At 41.5% G+C, this 25997-nt stretch overlaps 1 protein-coding gene across 1 annotated transcript in view; it reads left to right on the top strand.

Annotated features, from left to right (window-relative positions):
• LOC130916554 (kelch-like protein 42) overlaps window positions 1-24334 on the top strand; it is a 29390-nt gene extending 5056 nt beyond the window's left edge. Inside the window, exons 3-8 of the mRNA XM_057837360.1 lie at window positions 501-685; window positions 2666-3005; window positions 8087-8232; window positions 12588-12742; window positions 12818-13003; window positions 24132-24334. Of these exons, the coding sequence (XP_057693343.1) occupies window positions 501-685; window positions 2666-3005; window positions 8087-8232; window positions 12588-12742; window positions 12818-13003; window positions 24132-24286 (1167 nt within the window). The 3' untranslated portion in view covers window positions 24287-24334. The remainder of the gene's footprint in view (window positions 1-500; window positions 686-2665; window positions 3006-8086; window positions 8233-12587; window positions 12743-12817; window positions 13004-24131) is intronic.
• Window positions 24335-25997: the final 1663 nt, after the last annotated feature.

The raw sequence follows: 25997 nt of genomic DNA on the forward strand, positions 1-25997 counted from the left end.
TATGTAGACTTTGGTGGTCCATGTTTAATCAAACTGTTCAGTATGTTCCAAGTTCCCTTCGTGTTAGTTTTATATTCATACAATTTGTTTTTGTAATACAACTGTTTGCTACTTCTTATAACATCAGTTAATTTGTTCTTATACTTCTTATGACGTTGTTCAGCTTCTATTGCTTTGAATTTGATAAACAATTTATAAAGTTTTTCTTTTTACTGATGAGACATCTAAGGAGTCGGGCAGTCGTAGTTCAGTTTGAACTTGTTCTCTTGTTACAAAGCCTGTTGTACATGTAGAAACAACATCGTCAGTAGTTAAGTTGTGGAGAAAAACCTTACTTGATAGAGAAAACCTGAGATCAGATTGCGCACACAAAAATTGGTTATAAAACAAAACCCCAAACAACATTTTTTCCAAATTCAAATTCTTGCTCAGTGGAATCCATTTTAAAATAGTCAAAAGTGACAGCCCCCATTCATTCAATCATCGTGTTGTTTGTGGAGGTCAGCAGCTACCTGCTGGCCGATGCCTTCCTCTCGCAGTGTCTGTCCTTGCTGTCCTGTGAGCTGAGGCCCGAGAGGTGTCTGTCCTACCTTAATCTGGCTCGGGAGATCTGTTGCGTGGAGCTGAGGAGCACTGTGTTGGCTTACCTGAGCAAAAACCTGCTGGAACTGCCTCAGATCATCAGGTATCAGGAATCTCCTTGCTCATTAGGAAAGCTAGCTTTTTAGGTGATGACTTTTGGGGCCTCGGGAGAAAAAGGACTTCTTTTTCTGCATGGTTAAAGTTAGATTAAATTTGAATAAATTGACAAAACTCATTATTTCAAGAGAACTGTCATAGTGAGTGGTGGGTTGTAACACGTTACATGTACTCCGTTACATTTACTTGAGTAACTTTAAGAGTACTTCTAGGAGTAGTTTTACTAAGCCATACTTTTTACTTGAGTAGATTCGTAAAGAAAAAACACTACTCATACTCCGCTACTTTGGGCTACACAAGAGTCGTTACGTTTTTCCTGTTTATTCTACGTATTAGATTTTTTTTTTTTTTGCCAGCAATACCAAGAGTAGCTCTACCAATTTCACCAATGAGATGTCCCAACAACAATCACACGACTCCATTGCACCAATGTGACGCAAGCTTGCCATTCTATGATCATATCATCCTATTCAATGGCGTGGTGTCTTTAAAGCATTTATTTGTATTTGACACAGAGCACTGGCCACAACATGCCTTGAAAGTGCGGATTGAAACCAATCTTCCAGTTTTATTTGGCACCGATTGACCACGGAAAACCGGAGTACAGTATCATTACAACAACAGTTCATATATGCGTTGTGCTGAGAGAGAAAAAAAACCATTGTTTTTAAAAAAAAACAAACAAACAAACAAACAAACAAAGATAAGCAGTTAATAAGCAGTTGCACTGTTACTTGTTCCTTGAGTACTGTAATTTTCAAACTATAAGGCGCACCTGACTATAAACCGCCACCCACCAAATTTGGCACAAAAACGGCATTTGTTCATCGATAAGCCGCACTGGACTATAAGCCACAGCTGTCCTCACTGTATTATGGGATATTTACACCAAAATATATTAACTGGTAACCCTTTATTTGACAGTGGTATGATACGACTGTCATAAAACCAAATGAACCACCATGAAGCTTTGCAGCCAATTAGTTCAAAACCATTGCTTCGAGAAGCTTCATTTAGCCATCACTGCTCCCTTGGGGGAGGCTGTCAACACTGTTGTCATCCAACATGCCCCCTATCATGCATTGCGGCACTACAGATGTAAATAATAATCAAAATTCATGTTCTGTGCTAATTATTTCTTCAGCTACTGTTCCAGTTGTTTCATTAATTGCAAATTATGGTATTTGGTAACACCTTATTTGACTGTGGCATCATAAGACTGTCATTAGACGGTAATAATTATGACATAACATTGTCGTGAGCCTTAATGAATGCTTATAACAAATTTCTTTTAGTGTTATCCGAGAAATTATCTCACTTTTGAATGGGTGTAAAATATCCAAGCTGGACATAAATGGAATTAGTGACATAATTTGCTGGATGACACTTAATGACATAAGCATTCAGTAATGCCTATCATAGTGTCATAATTATGACAGTCTTATGACGCAGCTGTCAAAGTGTTATCTAGTAACCCGAATAAATTAATAAATAAGCCGCACTGGACAATAAAAAGGGAGAAAAGTAGCGGTTTATAGTCCGGAAATTACGGTATTCTTTTCACTGGATTCTTTTTTTACTTGTACTTGAGTACATTTTTTGGATGACGACTTTTACTTGAGTAATATTATTTTGAGTTGATTTACTTGAGTAAAAGTTTTGGCTACTCTACCCACCTCTGGTCATAATATTTAATAAGAGTGTGATAGTACACAAATATGCTGATATATCTCTGTACTTTGTATGATTCCAAATAGGTTATCGATATGCTTCCGCCAAGAATTGAGACATCGTTTTATAAAGATGTCACTGTTTTGTAAAGGTTCTGTCACTAATGTCAACAAGACCTAAATTTTCTACGAGAATAGTGTTCACTCATTGGCAGCCGTCAATGGCATTCAAAGATGTGCTTTCCCTCCTAGTTTAAATGAGTTGGAGTTTGTCACAATTGTGTGTGTTGTCTCAGGTGTCTAAGCAATGAGGACAAACAAGAGGTCATCCTCTTGAGGACGCAAGGGAAGCCTTATCTGTGCACCCTTCGGAAGGAGAACCTGACATCCTGGAAGGACCCGTCGACCGAGCGCGCCCGGCACGTGTTCGCCGAGCGAAGCGGAACATGGCGTCCCATTGCGGAGTTCCCTTTCAGGGCCGACAAGTGGTGTTTCACGGCCGTAGTCCTTTATAACTACTTGTACATCATAGGAGGCTACAGAACACTTGTGAGGAGGAGGTGGGACTTCAAAATGGCATCGTTTAGGTATAATCCTTTGACTCAGGAATGGGCTGCCGTTTCGCCACTTATTAAGGTAAAACAACCCGTGTTACAGACTAGTCTATGTTGTTTTGGGCTGTTTTTATCGTTACATGTCATTATATTGTACGAGGGTGTATTGGGGTCACACAACAAAAACAATAGGAGTATATGAATAAAGGCATAATATTAAATTATAGAGCTGTCCGTATTGTCCGATATTATCGGGTAGCCGATAATATCGACTGATAAAAGCATTTTAAAATGATATGGGACAAAATCAATCATCGGTTTTTTATTATTGGTTTTGGGCCAATATGCATGTTGCCTTCAAAACGAATGCAAAAGCCTTCCTTTGTACAAGGGCTGGTCACAACTTGGCACTGCAGTTATGCTGATTGACCATTAGATCATAGGAGGAGTTTAACTTTGGGGGCACAACATGTTGATGGCCCCGAAACGCAGTGTCAGCAATAAAGTTAATTTTTACCCCTTTCCCACTGGCCAAAAAAACCCATGTCAACCCACTAACAATCGGCTTTTGGTGGCAGTAGGAAAGGTGCAGCGACCCGCCTTGACCCATGTCAATCAACCCGCCAAGCGACCCGCGTTAAAATCACCGGCTCTGATCGTCATGCAGTGTGAAAGCAAAACCCCGGGTCAACAGTCAACACCCTAATCTACGTGGTGACATAGGCTCTTACGTGATGCATTTCGACCATTTTGAGGGCAGTAAAAAGCATGAAAACAGAACACAAACGGAAAGGAGGCTTCCATGTTGCTCTGCATTGTTTACTTCCTTGAACTGAATGAATTCGGTCGCACATTTTTTTTTTTTTTTAACAACACACACGCATTACAGCACAACAGATACAAAACTGCAAGACAAACATCAAAACATACATAAAAAATATACAAATAAACAAATGAGGCACTTTGTACATAGTGTACTACTCGTGAGTCATGGCAAAATGCTTTCACAAACATAAGGCACTTCAAATGTCATATTCACAAAAACAGGAATACAAAAAAATACAACACTAAGAGTCAGTCAATGACAGATCCCTGAGATATTGTAGTGTACAAATACTGTTCTTGTTCTTCATACAGTGCCTTGCAAAAGTATTCGGCCCCCTTGAATGTTGCAACCTTTCGCCACATTTCAGGCTTCAAACATAAAGATATGATAATTAATTTTTTTGTGAAGAATCAACAACAAGTGGGACACAATCGTGAAGTGGAACAACATTTATTGGATAATTTAAACTTTTTTAACAAATAAAAAACTGAAAAGTGGGGCGTGCAATATTATTCGGCCTCCTTGCGTTAAAACTTTGTAGCGCCACCTTTTGCTCCAATTACAGCTGCAAGTCGCTTGGGGTATGTTTCTATCAGTTTTGCACATCGGGAGACTGACATTCTTGCCCATTCTTCCTTGCAAAACAGCTCGAGCTCAGTGAGGTTGGATGGAGAGTGTTTGTGAACAGCAGTCTTCAGCTCTTTCCACAGATTCTCGATTGGATTCAGGTCTGGACTTTGACTTGGCCATTCTAACACCTGGATACGTTTATTTTTGAACCATTCCATTATAGATTTGGCTTTATGTTTTGGATCATTGTCCTGTTGGAAGATAAATCTCCGTCCCAGTCTCAGGTTTTGTGCAGATGCCAACAGGTTTTCTTCCAGAATGTTCCTGTATTTGGCTGCATCCATCTTCCCGTCAATTTTAACCATCTTCCCTGTCCCTGCTGAAGAAAAGCAGGCCCAAACCATGATGCTGCCACCACCATGTTTGACAGTGGGGATGGTGTGTTCAGGGTGATGAGCTGTGTTGCTTTTACGCCAAACATATCGTTTTGCATTGTGGCCAAAAAGTTCAATTTTGGATTCATCTGACCAGAGCACCTTCTTCCACATGTTTGGTGTGTCTCCCAGGTGGCTTGTGGCAAACTTTAAACGAGACTTTTTATGGATATCTTTGAGAAATGGCTTTCTTCTTGCCACTCTTCCATAAAGGCCAGATTTGTGCAGTGTACGACTGATTGTTGTCCTATGGACAGACACTCCCACCTCAGCTGTAGATCTCTGCAGTTCATCCAGAGTGATCATGTGCCTCTTGGCTGCATCTCTGATCAGTTTTCTCCTTGTTTGAGAAGAAAGTTTGGAAGGACGGCCGGGTCTTGGTAGATCTGCAGTGGTCTGATGCTCCTTCCATTTCAATATGATGGCTTGCACAGTGCTCCTTGAGATGTTTAAAGCTTGGGAAATCTTTTTGTATCCAAATCCGGCTTTAAACTTCTCCACAACAGTATCTCGGACCTGCCTGGTGTGTTCCTTGGTTTTCATAATGCTCTCTGCACTTTAAACAGAACCCTGAGACTATCACAGAGCAGGTGCATTTATACGGAGACTTGATTACACACAGGTGGATTCTATTTATCATCATCGGTCATTTAGGACAACATTGGATCATTCAGAGATCCTCACTGAACTTCTGGAGTGAGTTTGCTGCACTGAAAGTAAAGGGGACGAATAATATTGCACGCCCCACTTTTCAGTTTTTTATTTGTTAAAAAAATTTAAATTATCCAATAAATGTTGTTCCACTTCACGATTGTGTCCCACTTGTTGTTGATTCTTGACAAAAAAATTAAATTTCATATCTTTATGTTTGAAGCCTGAAATGTGGCGAAAGGTTGCAAGATTCAAGGGGGCCGAATACTTTTGCGAGGCACTGTATGTTTAAGCGTACCTATATAAGAATCACGTCCAAAAGAAATAGTCGAAAATATGGCACAGACCTTGAAAATCTCACCTTGTGCAAGTAAAATTTATCAAGCAGCAACATCAAATTAACTACACAGGATAAAGGTTTAACATCAGATATTCGGTCGCACTTGTCGACGCGTGTCTTAGCGTGGTGACGTCACGTAACCTTATGCACGGCTGAGGAGGGGTGGGGGGTTCGACGGGTTTAAAAAAAAAAAAAAAGACACAGCTTTTTTTTTTTGTCAATGGGAAAGGTGCCAAATGCCAATTGCTAGTGGGTTGCATCGGCTTGGAAAAAACGCGCGTTGACCCAGTAGTTTCTGTGGGAAAGGGGCATTACAAGAATATTTATAATAATAAGTTGAAAATGTGCGTTTTTTTGTTTCCCATTATTTTTAGGAGAATTCTAAATCAGGCTGCTTAGGACAGCTATAATTTTCGGCAAAATCGTCATCCATTGAATATGGTATGCCTGTCAGTGGTGGCTCCGTTGTACATTTAGCGTCTTTAGTGGAGCAAATTGAAACTCCGCTCACCATTTCATGGTCCGCATTTTCAATCCTTGGTTCTCGCTCAGCAGTTGTCGCTTTTGAAAGCTTGGGTTTGAAAAAATTGCGTATATCCATCTTGCCTCTTTGGTCCTCAGGTGATTTTGGCTAACCAAAGCAAATGACCGTCTAAGGTGCTAATCACATGATCCGTTCGAAAAATTATTTTGACCCATTATAAAAATGTTTTTGTTCATTTCATTCATATTTTGTTGTTTGTTTTATTGCTTTACACATTTTATAGACAATATTTTACCGGAAAACTCTTAATTTTAAAATCATATATAGGAAAGTCATTTACATGTAATGACACTTTTCGGCCAACAGGGGGCCCTGCCCCCCCTTAAACTCTGCGTATTCATTAGATGTCTCCAAACTAAGATGCTTAGGATTTGTAATATGAGCATTATTATTATATAATCACCCAGTGGGGCATCACAATACACACACACACAATACATTAGCCATAATATGTTAAGTCCACAACTGTATATATCGGTATCTGTTTTATATCGGTTTCGGATTTTTTGGAGTTGAACAATATCGGGATATTGGTTATCAGTTAAAAAGTCATTGTTGGAAAACTATTAAATTATATTAAAGTCACAATATTACGATAAAGAAGTTGTAATATTGTGACATTAAAGTAGTTATATTATGTATCTTTACATTACGTAGAATGTATGGATGCAGTGCGGCTAATTTAGCTAAGTTAGCTGGCACAAGAGTTAAAATGATGAACAATATTGACCATCTCGTGAGACTATTTTAACTTCAGTTCCAGTTCACTGTAATGTAATGGCTTTAAAGGGTGGTAGTGATTGAACGTGTTCATTCGCTGGCAGCCCTCCCACTTCAATGGATTAGACATCTAATGCTGTCCATGGCAGACAAATATGTAAGCATTGTTTGACCAAGCCATGATAGCAGTTCGTTTTCAGTCAAGTGAGTATGCAGTAATCTGGTATTATTTATTATTAGGGCTGTCAAAATTATCGCGTTAACTGGCGGTAATTCATTTTTTTAACTACGTTAAAATATTTGACACAATTAACGCACATGCCCCGCTCAAAACAGATTAAAATGATAGCACAGTGCAATGTCCAAGTGTCCATGTGCAATGTTTTTGGAGTTTTGTCGCCCTCTGCTGGCGCTTGGGTGCGACTGCTTTTATGGGCTTAAGCAGCCATGAGCATTGTGTAATTATTGACATCAACAATGGCGGGCTACTAGTTTATTTTTTGATTGAAAATTTACTAATTTTATTAAAACGAAAAAATTAAGAGGGGTTTTAATATAAAATTTCTATAACTTGTACTAACATTTATCTTTTAAGAAGTGCAAGTCTTTCTATCCATGGATCGCTTTAACAGAATGTTAATAATGTTAATCCCATCTTGCTGATTTATTGTTATAATAAACAAATACAGTACTTATGTACCTTATGTTGAATGTATATATCCATCTTGTGTCTTATCTTTCCATTCCAACAATAATTTACAGAAAAATATGGCATATTTTATAGATGGTTTGAATTGCGACTAATTACAATTAATCAATTTTTAAGCTGTAATTAACTCAATTAAAATTTTTAATCATTTGACAGCCCTAATTATTATTATTATTATTTATTTATTTATTTTTTTTTTTAATGAAAATGTGGTATCACTACAGTATCAGCATTGGCTAGTACCACACAGCCAGGTGTCGGAATCAGTATTGGGAAATGAAACCAGACCAGAAAATGATATCGGTGCAACACTAGTTCTAAATCCAAAGATCTTAATCGTTTCATTGGTTGTATGTTTTTGGCTCACAGCACAGGAGACACTTCAGTGCAGCTGTTTGTGAAGGCCGTATCTACGCAGTGGGTGGCTGGTACTTAGACTCCCTGGTCAGCCCGGACTCCAACACGGCCTTGTTCACGGCTGTGGAATGCTACGATCCGTGGGAGGACAACTGGAGGTTTGTTGATGAAGTGATATCGTGGCATTGCTAGATTGTAGTGTGATTATCGTGACCTTATGGAGTTGGTTATGTTTTAACCAAGGTTATTCTATGCTGTGTTACTCTATGGTATGCTTACCAAAATACTCAATGTACCGTATTGGCCCGAATATAAGACGGCCCTGATTATAAGACGACCCCCTCTTTTTCAAGACTCAAGTTTGAAAAAAGAATTTTTAAACACCAAATTACTTTTTATACAGAAAATAATTACAGTACATCTAAAACAAATGATTATAACAATATATTTAACAGAAAAAGCATGTTATTTTGCCTCATTCAAATCTTAATATCTGAACATTTAAATATGTAAACTAAAGTGCAATCACATTCGTAAATGAATGGCTTCTGGTTTTTAAATGTAAATAAAACAATCTATTGTGATAAAACAACAAAATTGCAATAACTGCATTCACCATCAAAGTGAGGTCTAACTGTAACTGTAGTATTGAAACAAATCTGAATAAGGAAAAAATTGCAATAAAATAATTAGGGGTGTCAAGCGATTAAAATTTTTAATCGAGTTAATTACAGCTTAAAAATTAATCGTAATTAATCGCAATTCAAACCATCTATAAAATATGCCATATTTTTCTGTAAATTATTGTTGGAATGGAAAGATGAGACACAAGATGGATTTATACATTCAACATACGGTACATGAGTACTGTATTTATAACAATAAATCAACAAGATGGAATTACCATTATTAACATTCTGTTAAAGCGATCCATGGATAGAAAGACTTGTAGTTCTTAAAAGATAAATGGTAGTACAAGTTATAGAAATTTTATAATAAAACCCCTCTTAATGTTTTCGTTTTAATAAAATTTGTTTAATTTTCAATCAAAAAATAAACTACTAGCACACCATTGTTGATGCCAATAATTACTTACACAATGCTCATGGGTGCTGAAGCCTATAAAATCAGTCGCACCCAAGCGCCAGCAGAGGGCAACAAAACTCCGAAAAACACAACAAGTACACATTTCACTATGTGTGCTGTCATTTTAATGTGCATTAATTGCGTCAAATATTTTAACGTGATTAATTTAAAAAATAAATTACCGCCCATTAACGCGATCATTTTGACAGCCCTAAAAATAATGCAAACTGGTTAAACTTGAGAGTAGCTGAGATCTGTCATGACAGAACATTACTCCTCAAGTTCAGCATTCGCTTCAATGATATCTGGCGCCATCCAGCGTCGTGATACAGTGCCTTGCAAAAGTATTCGGCCCCCTTGAACCTTTCAACCTTTCACCACATTTCAGGCTTCAAACATAAAGATATAAAATTTTAATTTTTTGTCAAGAATCAACAACAAGTGGGACACAATTGTGAAGTGGAACAAAATTTATTGGATAATTTAAACTTTTTTAACAAATAAAAAACTGAAAAGTGGGGCGTGCAATATTATTCGGCCCCTTGCGTTAATACTTTGTAGCGCCACCTTTTGCTCCAATTACAGCTGCAAGTCGCTTGGGGTATGTTTCTATCAGTTTTGCACATCGAGAGACTGACATTCTTGCATATTCTTCCTTGCAAAACAGCTCGAGCTCAGTGAGGTTAGATGGAGAGTGTTTGTGAACAGCAGTCTTCAGATTTCCACAGATTCTCGATTGGATTCAGGTCTGGACTTTGACTTGGCCATTCTAACACCTGGATACGTTTATTTTTGAACCATTCCATTGTAGATTTGGCTTTATGTTTTGGATCATTGTCCTGTTGGAAGATACATCTCCATCCCAGTCTCAGGTCTTGTGCAGATACCAACAGGTTTTCTTCCAGAATGTTCCTGTATCTGGATGCATCCATCTTCCCGTCAATTTTAACCATCTTCCCTGTCCCTGCTGAAGAAAAGCAGGCCCAAACCATGATGCTGCCACCACCATGTTGGACAGTGAGGATGGTGTGTTCAGGGTGATGAGCTGTGTTGCTTTTACGCCAAACATATCGTTTTGCATTGTGGCCAAAAAGTTCAATTTTGGTTTCATCTGACCAGAGCACCTTCTTCCACATGTTTGGTGTGTCTCCCAGGTGGCTTGTGGCAAACTTTAAACGAGACTTTTTATGGATATCTTTGAGAGATGGCTTTCTTCTTGCCACTCTTCCATAAAGGCCAGATTTGTGCAGTGTACGACTGATTGTTGTCCTATGGACAGACTCTCCCAGCTCAGCTGTAGATCTCTGCAGTTCATCCAGAGTGATCATGGGCCTCTTGGCTGCATCTCTGATCAGTTTTCTCCTTGTTTGAGAAGAAAGTTTAGAAGGACGGCCGGGTCTTGGTAGATTTGCAGTGGTCTGATGCTCCTTCCATTTCAATATGATGGCTTGCACAGTGCTCCTTGAGATGTTTAAAGCTTGGGAAATCTTTTTGTATCCAAATCCGGCTTTAAACTTCTCCACAACAGTATCTCGGACCTGCCTGGTGTGTTCCTTGGTTTTCATAATGCTCTCTGCACTTTAAACAGAACCCTGAGACTATCACAGAGCAGGTGCATTTATACGGAGACTTGATTACATACAGGTGGATTCTATTTATCATCATCAGTCATTTAGGACAACATTGGATCATTCAGAGATCCTCACTGAACTTCTGGAGTGAGTTTGCTGCACTGAAAGTAAAGGGGCCGAATAATATTGCACGCCCCACTTTTCAGCTTTTTATTTGTTAAAAAAGTTTAAATTATCCAATAAATGTTGTTCCACTTCACGATTGTGTCCCACTTGTTGTTGATTCTTGACAAAAAAATTAAATTTCATATCTTTATGTTTGAAGCCTGAAATGTGGCGAAAGGTTGCAAGATTCAAGGGGGCCGAATACTTTTGCAATGCATATACATACCTAAAAATGCCGTTATGCTTGATAACACACATCACTTAAAAGTTAGGATTTTTTTCCCACGTGTTTCAATTGAATTTCTATTTGTGTCAAGCCACTTTTAAGTTCTAGTTAAGTTTTAAGTTAGTCTAAACTGTAAGTCCTGATAGGATTTTGAGTTTTTACAGTATTCAAAATAAATGTATGATACAGGCTGTATTGGAGCACATTAGGGACCAGTGCTACTTGGTGTTTTATCCAGCAATGACTACTCAGCTAAAATTGATAGTTAGCATTATTGAGTTTTTAGTTTACACCCTCATCACTCCAAAACGCTATGTTATGTTAAAGCCTGTATGCAAGACACGTTAGCCACGCATCGACAGTGGTCATAATTAATAGAAACCTAGCCCTCCGCAGGGCTAATGTTACGTGAGCTAGTGACGGTAACGTTAATCTTATATATTAGCGCTCTTTATTAGCGCTCTACTGCTTTAGGATGGCGGCTGTTTACTAACGCTGCCCAGACGCGGCCGAGTCTGTCATTTCGCATCTAGTTCAACATACATGTGATCTCTATGAGACTCATCATACGCTACCTGCTACCAACGTAGCATCGTGCGGGCTGGTATTTAGCAACGTCGGCGTCGTTTGTAGCGGCTGTCGGCTGCAGTGTTTTTTTTTTTTTTTTTGTTTTGTTTTTTTTTTTGCTTCTTCCTCTACACACGTGACATCAGCCCACATTAAAAGTAGTCCGAACAAAACGTGATGCTTAGAGCTGTCAAAATAAACGATTACTCGAGGTGAATAAAATTACTCGGATCAGTTTTTAAACTCTAGTTACTCGAGTTGCTCAAGTATTCGTTTCAGCTCTAGTCTTATGACAGTCTTATGGCAGCACTGTCAAATAAAGTGTTAACAAATACCACAACTAGCAATTAATGAAACAACTGGAGCAGTAACTGAAGGAATAATTAGCACAGAACATGAATTTTGATTATTTACATCTATAAAGCTGCAATGCATGTTAGGAGGCATGTTGGACGACAACTGTTTTGACAGCAGGTGGCAGCAGAGGTTGACCGTCTCCCCCAAGGGAGCAGTGACGGCCAAATGAAGCCTCTTGAAGCAATGAAGTTTTGCAGCCAATTGGTTCGAAGCTTCGTGGTCATTCATTTGATCTTATGACAGTCTTTTGGCGCGGCTGTCAAATATAGTGTCATCGGTTAATATCTTTAGGTGTGAATATCTCATAATACAGTGAGGACGGCTGCGGCTTATAGACCAGTGCGGCTTATCTATGAACAAATGTCATTTACTGTGGAATTTGGTGGGTGGCGGCTTATAGTCTGGGTCGCCTCATAGTCCAAAAATTACGGTAACTACCACAGTACGAACTATGTCAATTGTATGCATACAATATACCTGGGCCGGCAGTGAATTAGCTAATCGTGGTAGCTTTTCTTTCAACATGTCTGTTGTGCCTCAGGTTTGTCTCACCGCTCCCCCTCACCGACTTCCAGTTCACCGTCTCTCTATCTCACGATGTGCCCCTCATAACCAGTCTGGGTCACTGTCTGTACATCCTGGGCAGCATCCAGAGGACTGGAGAAAAACTACTGCTCCAGTACGACACCAGGCGAGGTACGAAGACAAGTACATGGATGCTGGGCATTATACTTCTGATACCCATATGTTGTAATTTCAAATCCATGGCAGATTTGTGGTGCGAGGTGCTTCCCACCCTCACGAGAGCGGACGCAGACCTTCCTGCTCTTTATTTCCTCGGCGCTTCTGAGAAATTAGTGGTGATTGGAGGAAACAACTTACACAATGTGGTCACGTCGTTTTGCACACGCTCGCAGAAATGGGGACAGGTAAAGACTAACCATGATACAACAAAAAGTTAACCCTGGAACAATCAATCATTGACAGGAAATTTGAATTCTTTGGAACTGAAGCCTTTACTGGTTCCTATAAACCAGGGGTGTCCAAACTTTTTTCAGAACAATTGAAGGATGCAAGCGCCAACATGAAATCCTTCCACTTTCATTTGTTAAACACTACAATATATATGGTCATATCGTATAACAAAACTAATATCTACTGTATGTTTACAGTCCCTGACAAAAGTCTTGTCGCTTATCCATTTTGTAGAAACAGTTGCTAATAACCTTTTAATTATTCAATTAGGCTCGAGCGTATGACGTGGCACTCGCGAGGTTTCCGCCGCTATCGCCATTATGGAAGCGAGAAACATAAACCATGAGGCATTTCAACACAGGTCGCTCTTTAAAAATGGTTGGAAATTATTGTGCGGTAAAGAATTGCAACAACCGATCGAATAGAAAGGAGAATGTACAGCTCGACGGAACACCATTGAGTTTCTTCCGGATCCCTACATGGAGAAAAGGCGAGGGAAAGGTCATATCTGAACTTACCAAACGTCGAAGAATGGCCTCGAGCAGAAGGAAGGGCATAACGTTTGATTCTCCAGTTACACACTGAGTTTGCTCTATGCACTTCCACTCCGGTAAGTTAATTTCGTTTGTTTACGCAAATTTCAGTAACTTTACGCCCTAAGTCGGCCTGTTGTTAGCTATAGCTACAGTTAAACAACTAGCATGCATACATGTGCATTGTCTTCATAAGACATAATTCCTGTCGTTGCTAAATGAAAAAGCTGTAATATTTTGACGTGAGAGAGTGGCAAAGAATTTGTACACAGGCTACATTTTCTGCTACAAAAAATTTGTACATCCGTGGTCACAGACTAATGTAAACACACAATGCCTACCTTTGCTAGAAAGATGGTGTTGCCGTTTGCTATGGTCATAATGTGCAGATCCTGCACCCATCCGCAGCAAAACTGTTCGTAGCTTTGTAGCGATTTGTAGTTTCGGAATTGCTGATGAGTGTAGTAACATACACCAAACACTAAATACAGCATGATGTCCATTTCGCGTAGTGGTGGAAGCTTGTCGACATCTTTATTCCATTTGTGTTCGGCTTGCTCGTGAGGGTCAACATTGTTCACATCTTTAAAATTGCTCACATATCTGTCCTTCGCCGTGGTAACAAGTTTGTCTCTGTATCGAACTGGCAAGTTTTCCCTACATTTTTCCATCTTTGGCACTCGTAGTTCAATTGTATTTGCCGTTAAGTTTAAATGTCCCGTGATGCAGACGTGCTTCCGCAATGGCTGCGTTGTCGCAAATCTCGCACGATCCCGTGCTGCTGTGACGTAAACGCTCGAGCCTAATTAGTTTCAGAAATGGCTCATATGAAAACTAAGACCTTCCCAAATGATGTTGAATGTACAAAAATATATTTCTTTCACTGAAAAAAGATTTATCATTTAATGAAGACTAAGCCTGTCGCAATATGAAATAATTCCATTCATTGCGCGATAAATAAAAATGAAGGCGGTAATTTTTCCGCTGCGATTTATCGCCTCGTGTGCACGTGCGTGCAGCAGACGTGCTGTTGAAAGTTCGGATTCCTCGTTATCAACTGCGCAAAATGCATCTTCGTTCCAGGTCTGGCAAAAACTAGCCCCGGAGCCAATCGTTCCCATTATATCCTATTGTTCAACATATACTGGCCGCGTCAGTGCTCCAGAGTGACTGTTGACCATCTATGGCACACCGGTGTTGTTGACGTGTGGGCGCTTCCGTCAGGAGTGACATTTCACGCGGGGCGGCTATTTTTCGGCACAACGCCGGATATTTACAACGAAGTGCGCCAAAACATTGTTACCGACTTGGCTGCTACGAACAAACTCGCTTTGACAACGAACAGCTGAATGAAATTAAGAGCGCTGTGCTTCAAACTAGTCCTGTTTATGAAAGTCGATTGTCATATGCTGGTGTTGTGTAGTAATGAGCAGATGTGACTTCAGCGGCGCTTGCTAACTTTTTTAATGCGCGCACACACTAGATATCATGAAATGGCAAACTAGATGTGATACGTCCCATGCCATTAGCTACGTGAGTCCAGAGTGATTATGGGACACGTAGTCCATATACGGTACTACATCAATGAATTCTAAACTGTCATGACTGAATGGAAGTTAAGAAGGCCAAATCAATCCATACCAGTGACTATAGATAATGTTGCAAATATTGTTAATTCAGTACGTGACACAGATGGATTCGGACCACAAATAGAATGTCTTGCTCATGTAGTAAACCTAGCTGCTAAGAAAGCTGTAGCAATCAACAGTGTGCCCTGCCTCACTTTACAAACTGTAAAGATTGTTCTCAGCACTTATATACAAATTTTTTTCAGATCAGTAAGAAGTAAGCACATAAATATTATGCACCAAAATGCATGTTTATATGATGGCAATTTAATTTCTGCTCGTTAGCAAAAAAAAAAAAAAAAAAAAAATATATATATATATATATATATATATATATATATAATAGTTTTTTTTGCTTTTGTTTTTTTTTTACAGAGCATTAAATGTATTGAATCGGATAGAAAATCGTGTCCTCCGTATCAAAAATACGCTATTAAATAAACGCTGTCATGAACGTTTCCCACCAGCTACGAGAGTTCACTCCAGCGTGTTCAGTAGAGCTGGGAATCTTTGGGCACCTAACGATTCGATTACGATTACGATTCAGAGGCTACGATTCAATTATAAATCGATTATTGATGACACCCCCCCTGCAATTAGCTGCTTTTAATGTTTTGTACATTAGTAACAAAAAATGTTTAAAAAAAAAAAAAAAAAAAAATTTTAAGCCTCGCAGGCTTAAGTAAACGACTATTTCAGTATCAAGTTAACAGTTAAAAACAATAAATAATACACTCAAATCCCCATTCTGTATCAGCAGCTTTAAACTACATTCAATTAATTTAATGTTGTCAATCAACCGTTAAAGTTGTTAAAATTGCTTTCGTTTTTCCATAATTTCCCTTTTGTCTACTTTCAACATGTGAAAGTTTTAAAACTATTTTAAAGATAGATTCAAGTCAATATTTTACCGATTTAGGAGTATTTTAGATACAAAGTTAATTAGGTTCGCTACAACAGCCTTGCAGGGAAGTCTACTGCTTTAAGATGGCGGCCGTTTACTAACGCCCGCATCTAGCTTTCTCTACATGTGCTGCTATTGCCACCGAGTCTATTCTACATTTAGTCCTATATAAATATGATATCTACCTTAACATTATGTATTGTGGACGTACTTTGTAGCAGCTTTCGGCAGCAGTCGGGTATGTTGTTGTTGTTTTTATCTCGCAGCATGAGTTGAGCTAGAGCCGTGAGTTGAGCATTGGCATTGCCCGAGGGGCCGAGTAATGACAAGCATGATGTTTAGCTACTCTCGCTCCGTTCCTCATTGCGTCCCGAAGACCGCGCGGCGCGCTGTGTTTTACTTCCGCTTTACTTGACATATTTCAATAATCGGAATTTGGATGTTTGTGAATCGTTCTCGAATCTTCCACGGCCGAATCGCGAATAATCTAAGAATCGGAAATTTCGCACACCTCTAATGACTTAACTGTATCGTTGCATCCCTATGGAACACAATTGCATAAGCTATGACGGGAAAAGTTTTCATTTGCCTAAATGCTTAAGTCATTAAATGCATTTTTTTTTTTCAAACACATTTTATTTATTCTGTGTTTCTGTGCGGTATCAATATTGTTGTTTTTTACTTAAGAGGCATGGTCTATTGTTTTTAGTTGTGATTTCTTAAAAAGTATTTTTGAATTTAAGAGTAAATATTTATCGCGTTTAAATGGGTGTACTTGATCTATTAATATATACTGTATTCACACTGTGTTATTGTAAATTGGTTAAAAAAAAATTGGGGGGGCGCAAAAATATCGAATATCGCAATAATTTATGAGAATAATTATCGCACACTAAAATTTGTTATCGCGACAGGCCTAATGAAGACAAAGGTCAAATTTTGGCAAGACAAAAGTTTTGTCGCCTACAGAAAGTAGTGTGAGAATTGAACAAAAAATGTTCTTCAAATACAAAAATATGCTACATAACATAAGCGAATTAAGTAGTGGTGCTGTGAGATCCAAATTTAATAATTTGTATGACTTCCATGGGCTTGAAGGACAGCATCCATGCGGTTCAGCAACGGTTCATACAATTTATTGATGAAGCCATCATGAACATCAAAGAAAGCAGTCTTGCATGCCTCCCAGAGTTCATCAATATTCTTGGGTTTCGTCTTCCATGGTTCCTCTTTCATCCTACCCCGGACATGCTCAATGATGTCCATGTCTGGTGACTGGGCTGGCCAGTCCTGGAGGATCTTCATACTTAGGGAGGTAAAAAAGAACCCTAGAGGGTCTGCTAAAGACTTATAGAAATCACTGGCACAGTCCAATATCTATGTGCACACATCCGCTACATGTAAAACTATGGCCAAGAATGGTGTTCATGGGAGGACTCCACGGAGGAAGCCACTGTTGTCTATTGCTCGTTTAATGTTCGCAAAAAGGCACTCGGACACTCCACAGAAGTTTTTGGCAAAATATTTTGTGGAGTGATGAAACCAAAGTTGAATTGTTTGGGAGTAACACACAACGTCATGTGTGGAGGAAAAATGGAACAGCTCACCAACATCAACACCTTATCCCCATCGTGAAGCATGGTGCAGGGAACATCATGATTTGGGGCTGTTTTGCTACCTCAGGGCCTGGACAACTTGCAATCATTAATGGAAGAATGAATTCAAAAGTTCATCAGGATGTTTTGCCGGAAAACCTGAGGCAGTCTGTCAGACAGTTGAAGCTAAAAAGAGGATGGATGCTGCAACAAGACAATGATCCAAAACACAGAAGTAAATCAACTTCAGAATGGTTTCAGAAGAACAAAATACACATTCTGGAGTGGCCAAGTCAAAGTCCATACTTGAACCCCATTGAGATGCTGTAGCATGACCTAAAGACAGCGATTCATGCCAGACATCCCAGGAAACTGACTGAACTACTGCAGTTTTGTAGAGAAGAATGGGCAAAGATTAGTCCTGATCGATCTGTCAGACTGATCTGCAGCTACAGGAAGTGTCTGGTTGAAGTTATTACTGCCAAGGGGAGGGGATGCACACAAAATATTAAATGTGATGGTTCACCTATTTTTCCCCCCTTTTGTCATTGTTTCCATGCTATCCTCATTAAAAATATGAAAACCTATAAATATTTGGTGGTTTTAGTTAAAGCAGTTTATCTGTGTGATTTTGACAAAGATCAGATCAAATTTGATGATGATTTTATGCAGAAATGTGAGAAACTCCAAAAGGTTCAGCTACTTTTTCATACCACTGTATGCTTTGTGATTCTTTATTTTTCACGGTTAACGGGGACCAGAACCTGCCGAAATAAGTGAAAAATCGTGACGTAGCAGTAGTAGTAGCTCACAACTATAAGTAGTTTGGAAGATAGGAGCAATTATTTAAAAACAAGGTTTAAAGCTGTTTCTTACTACTTCAAGTTCAAGTTTATGTCTAAGTTCAAAAACGGTAATTGCATAATAATAAACCTTTTACAAAAAATATTTGAACATAAGGACTTAGCAACACTTGCAGATAAAGATGTCCCAATCGATCGGCATCCCGATCGATCGGGTCCGATCACGTCATTTTCAAAATATCGGAATCGGCAATAAAATATCGGATATGCCTTTTTCAAATATATATATATATATTTGTTTTATTTAAATCGTTTTCTAATTGTTTTTAACGTTACAGACAAAATGTCTTACACTCATCTAGAGTAGTTTTGGCTTAAAGTAGGGTTATCAAATTTGTTGCGTTAACGGCGGTAATTAATTTTTTCGAATTAATCACGTTAAATAACGCATGCGCTGCACGACCCACTCACGCATTGTCGCGTTCAATCTATAAAGATGCCGTTTTATCTATAGATAGCGCTAAAAGGCGGCGTATAATGAGTAGAGAGAATTTTGACAGCCTTTGGAGCCATTTTTTATATGGCTAAAGCCTTACAATACCATCCATCCATCCATTATCTTCCGCTTGTTCCGGGGTCGGGTCGCGGGGGCAGCAGCTTTAACAGGGAAGCCCAGACTTCCCTCTCCCCAGCCACTTCAACCACCTCCTCCGGCGGGATCCCAAGGCGTTCCCAGGCCAGCCGAGAGACATAGTCTCTCCAGCGTGTCCTGGGTCGTCCCCGGGGCCTCCCGCCGGTGGGACATGCCCAGAACACCTCTCCAGGGAGGCGTCCGGGAGGCATCCGAACCAGATGCCCGAGCCACCTCAGCTGGCTCCTCTCTACGCGGAGGAGTAGCGGCTCGACGCCGAGTCCCTCCCGGATGACCGAGCTTCTCACCCTATCTCTAAGGGAGAGCCCGGACACCCTGCGGAGGAAACTCATTTCGGCCACTTGTATCCGGGATCTTGTTCTTTCGGTCACGACCCAAAGCTCGTGACCATAGGTGAGGGTAGGAACGTAGATCGACTGGTAAATCGAGAGCTTTGCCTTTCGGCTCAGCTCCTTCTTCACCACTGTCTGTGCAGAGTCCGCATTACTGCAGACGCCGCACCGATTCGCCTGTCGATCTCCCGCTCCCTCCTACCGTCACTCGTGAACAAGACCCCAAGATACTTGAACTCCTCCACTTGGGGCAGGATCTCATCCCCGACCCGGAGAGGGCACTCCACCCTTTTCCGACTGAGGACCATGGTCTCGGATTTGGAGGTGCTGATCTTCATCCCAACCGCTTCACACTCAGCTGTGAACCGCTCCAGTGAGAGTTGGAGGTCACGGCTTGATGAAGCCAACAGCACTAAATCATCTGCAAAAAGCAGAGATTCAATGCTGAGGTCACCAAACCGGACCCCCTCAATGCTTCGGCTGCGCCTAGAAATTCTGTCCATAAAAATTATGAACAAAATCGGTGACAAAGGGCAGCCTTGGCGGAGTCCAACCCTCACTGGGAACGAATTCGACTTACTGCCGGCAATGCGGACTAGACTCTGACACCGGTCGTACAGGGACCGAACAACCCTTACCAAGGGGCTCGGTAACCCGTACTCCCGGAGCACCCTCCACAGGATTCCCCTAGGCACACGGTCGAACGCCTTCTCCAAATCCACAAAACACATGTAGACTGGTTGGGCGAACTCCCATGCACCCTCGAGGACCCTGCTGAGGGTGTAGAGCTGGTCCACTGTTCCACGGCCGGGACGAAAACCACACTGCTCCTCCTGAATCCGAGATTCGACTTCCCGACGGACCCTCCTCTCCAGCACCCCTGAATAGACTTTACCGTGGAGGCTGAGGAGTGTGATTTCTCTATAATTGGAACACACCCTCCGGTCCCCCTTTTTAAAAAGGGGGACCACCACCCCGGTCTGCCAATCCAGAGGCACTGTCCCCGATGTCCACGCGATGTTGTAGAGGCGTGTCAGCCATGACAGCCCTACAACATCCAGAGCCTTTAGGAACTCCGGGCGGATCTCATCCACGCCCGGGGCCTTGCCACCGAGGAGCTTGCCAACCGCCTCAGTGACTTCAACCCCAGAGATCGAAGAGCCCACCTCAGAGTCCCCAGACTCTGCTTCCTCAAAGGAAGGCGTGTCGGTGGAATTGAGGAGGGCTTCGAAGTATTCTCCCCACCGACTCACGACGTCCCGAGTCGAGGTCAGCAGTACACCATCTTCACTATACACAGTGTTAATAGTGCACTGCTTTCCTCTCCTCAGACGCCGGATGGTGGACCAGAATTTCCTCGAAGCCGTCCGGAAGTCATTTTCCATGGCCTCACCGAACTCCTCCCATGTCCGAGTTTTTGCCTCGGCGACTGCCGAGGCCGCAGTCCGCTTGGCCAGCCGGTACCTGTCAGCTGCCTCCGGAGTCCCACAGGCCAAAAAGGCCCGATAGGCCTCCTTCTTCAGCTTGACGGCATCCCTTACTGCTGGTGTCCACCAGCGGGTTCGGGGATTGCCGCCACGACAGGCACCAACCACCTTACGGCCACAGCTCTGATCGGCCGCCTCAACAATGGAGGTGCGGAACATGGCCCACTCGGACTCAATGTCCCCCACCTCCCCCGGGACAAGGGAGAAGTTCTGCCGGAGGTGGGTGTTGAAACTCTTTCTGACAGGGGATTCTCCCAGACGTTCCCAGCAGACCCTCACAATACGTTTGGGCCTGCCAGGTCTGGCCAGCATCTTCCCCCGCCATCGGAGCCAACACACCACCAGGTGGTGATCAGTTGACAGCTCCGCCCCTTTCTTCACCCGAGTGTCCAAAACATGCGGCCGCAAGTCCGATGACATGATTACGAAGTCGATCATCGAACTGCGGCCTAGGGTGTCCTGGTGCCAAGTGCACATATGGACACCCCTATGTTTGAACATGGTGTTCGTTATAGACAAACCGTGACGAGCACAGAAGTCCAAGAACAGAACACCACTCGGGTTCTGATCGGGGGGGGCCGTTCCTCCCAATCACGCCCCTCCAGGTCTCACTGTCATTGCCCACGTGAGCGTTGAAGTCCCCCAGTAGAACGAGGGAGTCCCCAGAGGGGGCGCTCTCTAGCACACCCTCCAAGGACTCCAAAAAGGGTGGGTATTCTGAACTGCTGTTCGGTGCATAAGCGCAAACAACAGTTAGAACCCGTCCCCCCACCCGAAGGCGGAGGGAGGCTACCCTCTCGTCTACCGGGGTAAACCCCAACGTACAGGCGCTAAGCCGGGGGGCAATAAGTATGCCCACACCTGCCCGGCGCCTCTCACCATGGGCAACTCCAGAGTGGAAGAGAGTCCAACCCCTCTCGAGAGGATTGGTACCAGAACCCAAGCTGTGTGTGGAGGAGAGTCCGACTATATCTAGTCGGAACTTCTCTGCCTCACACACCAGCTCAGGCTCCTTCCCTGCCAGAGAGGTGACATTCCATGTCCCAAGAGTTAGCTTCAGCAGCTGGGGGTCGGACCGCCAAGGCCCCCACCTTTGGCTGCCGCCCAACTCCCTACGCACCCGACCCCTTTGGCCCCTCCCACAGGTGGTGAGCCCATGGGAAGGGGAACCCACGTTGCCTTTTCGGGCTGAGCCCGGCCAGGCCCCATGGGGACAGGCCCGGCCACCAGACGCTTGCCTTCGAGCCCCACCTCCAGGCCTGGCTCCAGAGGGGGGCCCCGGTAACCCGCGTCCGGGCAAGGGAAACTGAGGTTCATTAATGTTGCTCATCATAAGGGGTCTTTTTGAGCCATACTTTGTCTGGCCTCTCACCTAGGACCTGTTTGCCATGGGTGACCCTACCAGGGGCTTGAAGCCCCAGACAACATAGCTCCTAGGATCATTGAGACACGCAAACCCCTCCACCACGATAAGGTGATGACAATACCTCTCTCAGCAATTAAAAATTACGTGGGAGGCAATGTGAGGAAGAAAGGTAGTAGTTGATCATTCTCTTAACACCCTATGTTCTTTCCCAACGCAGAGAAGACATATAATTTCAATTGGTGCCCCTACGCACAGTCATGGTTGCACTTCCTATCATGCATTTGGGCAGAAGTTAACTCATTCACTCCCAGCCATTTTCACCGGAGCAAGGCCCTTCGCTCCCGGCCATTTTACTGGATTTTGACTGATTTTGCACGGCCCTCAAAAAATTCTGTTCTATTGCTATATAAACATGGAACCCACCAAAAGAAAGATTAGACTCTCTTCTTTCAGCAGAAAAAAAAGTAAGTTCATACGTTATTTCATTCTTTAGAAATCAGCATTAGAAAATAGCTTAGTTTGAGCATTTTTCCAATTTCTGATGAAAAAACGGAGAAAATGAGCTTTTTGTAAACGCAAAAATTTCAAACATAATTTGGACTTTAACACGGCTATTTTTTGCTTCAGTGACATCCCAAACATCTGAATAATGTTTTCCTTTTACAAAATAACATGAACAACCAGCCAAATAGAGCTTTTCATAGCAAAGTAACAATTTATTCACACTTACCTAACTGAGAGATGACGTTTGGTGGCTGCGACAGCGGTTAAACTTTTCCCTCATTGCCGACTGTCTCGTAAAGATGGATTTTTTTTAAAGTCTTTTTTTGTGGTGACCACTGTCTCGTTCACCAGGGGAACTTATGTTCCTGGGGGGGAACTGGTTTGGCCGTGCGCGTTTCCGCGCAGGACCCTCGAGCGTGCGTGGGACGTGAGCAGCATGCTGCGGAGGGGCTCTGCTAGCTTCCCTAATAAAGTTGTACTGTTTGTATTGAGTTGTGGGCTCTTAACAAATGCGCTACTGCCCTCCAGTGGCCAGTTTTATTGCTTTAAAATGTGTTTTGAGGCTTGTTTTTTTTTTGGCGATAGATCGAAAGCTCTAGATGCTTCTTGTACAAAAAAACGCAAAAGACGTATAAATACGTAATCGGGACACTGAAGCATTTGGAAATAGAACGTATTTATACGGTTCCGGGAGCAAATGAGTTAAATGGCTGCAGTATCATTTACTGAAAGCTCAACAATTACACTCGATGGCAATATTTAGTCACAATATACAAAGTCACATTTATCCTTTAAGAATTATAAATCTTTCTATCCGTGGATCCCTCTCGCAGAAAGAATGTTAACAATGTAAATGCCATCTTGAGGATTTATTGTCATAATAAACAAATACAGTACTTATGTACTGTATGTTGAATGTGTATATTCGTCCGAGTTTTATTCATTTTTTTCTTAATGCATTGCCAAAATGTATATGATCAGGAAAAATTAATTAATTGGAATTGAATCGGGAGCACAAAAAAAAAAAGCAATCAGATCGCGAAATATTGGGATCGGCAGATACTCAAACTAAAACGATCGGGAGCAAAAAAACATGATCGGAACAACCCTACTTGCAGACAGAGTATTCAACAATACTCAATTTACAAAAAACAACTAATTCTTTTGTAGCTTGGTTGAAAGTTGTCTTTTTTTGCTTTAGTATATCGAAATATTATACTGCCCCTGGCGGATGCACCATAAGGAACATTTAGTGGTCTCTGTACTTCCTTTACACAGGCGCACAGTGTGCGAAAAGTGGCATTAGCGGGCCAAGGGATGCTGCTGGGCGATCAAGTGGTGATGCCAAGTGTGGAGCACAACAGTGTCGTAAGCATAGATGTCCAAAGTCTCTCCATGAAGGTTCTGACTCCTCTGCCCATCGCCATATGCTATGAAGCTGTCTTTTACCTTCACTTTTGATTAGTCTTGTAGTAACGGTTGACAACGTACCGATACTGCACTGATAATTTTTTGAAAAAATTTACTTTTTTCTTTTAACACTAAATTACTTCAACATAAAGTTATTTGCCTAATTATTTTTCATATATATTTATTGAATGTAAATTCTGGCATTGAAGGGTTAAATTAACAAATGTAATAAATGCTGCTTTTTTGAACTTGTCATGCCTAGTGGTCCTTTGCACATCATAAAGGTTTTCTTATTGTCACTAATAGGGATGGGAATCGAAATCTGATTCCAATTCGGAACCGGTTCCGAGTGTTTCGAGGCCTCGACATCACAATGAAAAAGCCTTAACGATCCCTTTAACGATTCCTAAAGACGCGTAAGTTGTTGTCCAGACGCAACAAAATAGCATCGCGCCAAGAACCACTCGCTCCAAAGTTTGACTACACTTCACCAGGAAAGAGTGTGAAAATGAAAGGTTACGACGGGTAAGCACGAGCATTGCAGCCATAAACATAACAATGACAGCACGTAAGTTCAAACGCTCGAAAGTGTGTCTTCACTTCACGAGGAAAAATTACAACAAAGCGACTTGCAGTCATTGCAAGGTGGAGATAACTGCATCGGGAGGGAATACGATTACGCTGTCCTCACAGAGAGGATAAGGCTCAGTCCTGGCTATAAAAAAAAAAAAAAAGTCCCGGCTATACAGCTAGCTAAACTCCCAAATGACGATGCAGAAGACGTTGGTATAATTTGCTGACTTTATTCAACCATCACTTGAAGAGTGAAACTAAGAATAGAAATGAAACAAATCAATTTCGTCCCCAATAACAAACAGGTTTGCATCAACGTAAATCAGCGATGATTAGCTGCTAATAACAGTATGGTTAGCATTCGTTCGCTAGCATTAGCACATCGTTCAAACCACTACACAACTGGATTTAAGTGTCCGATCGCGAGTGGAAACACAACAACAACACAAAAGATGATACATACAGGCGTTGCCTCTGTAGATATTAACATTAACAAAGAACATAGGCTCGTAGAAGTGTTTCCCTCTCTCACTCACTTGGATGCGGCATTTCTTCTTTGGGTGTATGTGCGCTCCAGGAGTACTCAAACTGCGGCCCGCGGCCCAAATACGGCCCGCCTCCACATTTGGTCCGGCCATTTTGATTTTTTTTTTTTTTTTTTCTCAATCGTGTTATTTATTTTCTGGCCTTTTCCTTGAAGAATTCAGAGAGGGTTATTTGGTTATTATCTATTTAATTAATAGTGTTTTTATTATTAATTATTATTATTATTATTATAAAGAATCCAGAAAGGGTTATTTGATTGTGGCTTTCTGAAAAACAATAATTTTTTACATTTATGCACTTCTGCAATCGTCACACTTTTTCTGTAACAAACTGACCCCGGCCCCTCATCAGAGAAGGGAAAAGTTATGTGGCCCTCACAGGAAAAAGTTTGGGGACCCCTGCTTTAACACATATTGCCAAAGGCAGAACAAAAACCTATCTGCCAATATATACCAATGTTTTTTATTTCTATTAGATAAATGTTTCAGTAAAATGTTACACATTCTTGTGTATTTGCCACTTATTGCCACAGTTAACATTGAGGCTTTGGGCCTCTTTTGATCTCGTTGTGAGTTTGTAAGGTTGTGACTTCTGAATAAACAAACTCGATGCCAATCAAAACGTTTGTTCTTTTCCCCCAAAT

The sequence above is a fragment of the Corythoichthys intestinalis genome, chromosome 5 (genome assembly GCF_030265065.1).
Source record: "Corythoichthys intestinalis isolate RoL2023-P3 chromosome 5, ASM3026506v1, whole genome shotgun sequence".
NCBI lineage: Eukaryota > Metazoa > Chordata > Actinopteri > Syngnathiformes > Syngnathidae > Corythoichthys > Corythoichthys intestinalis.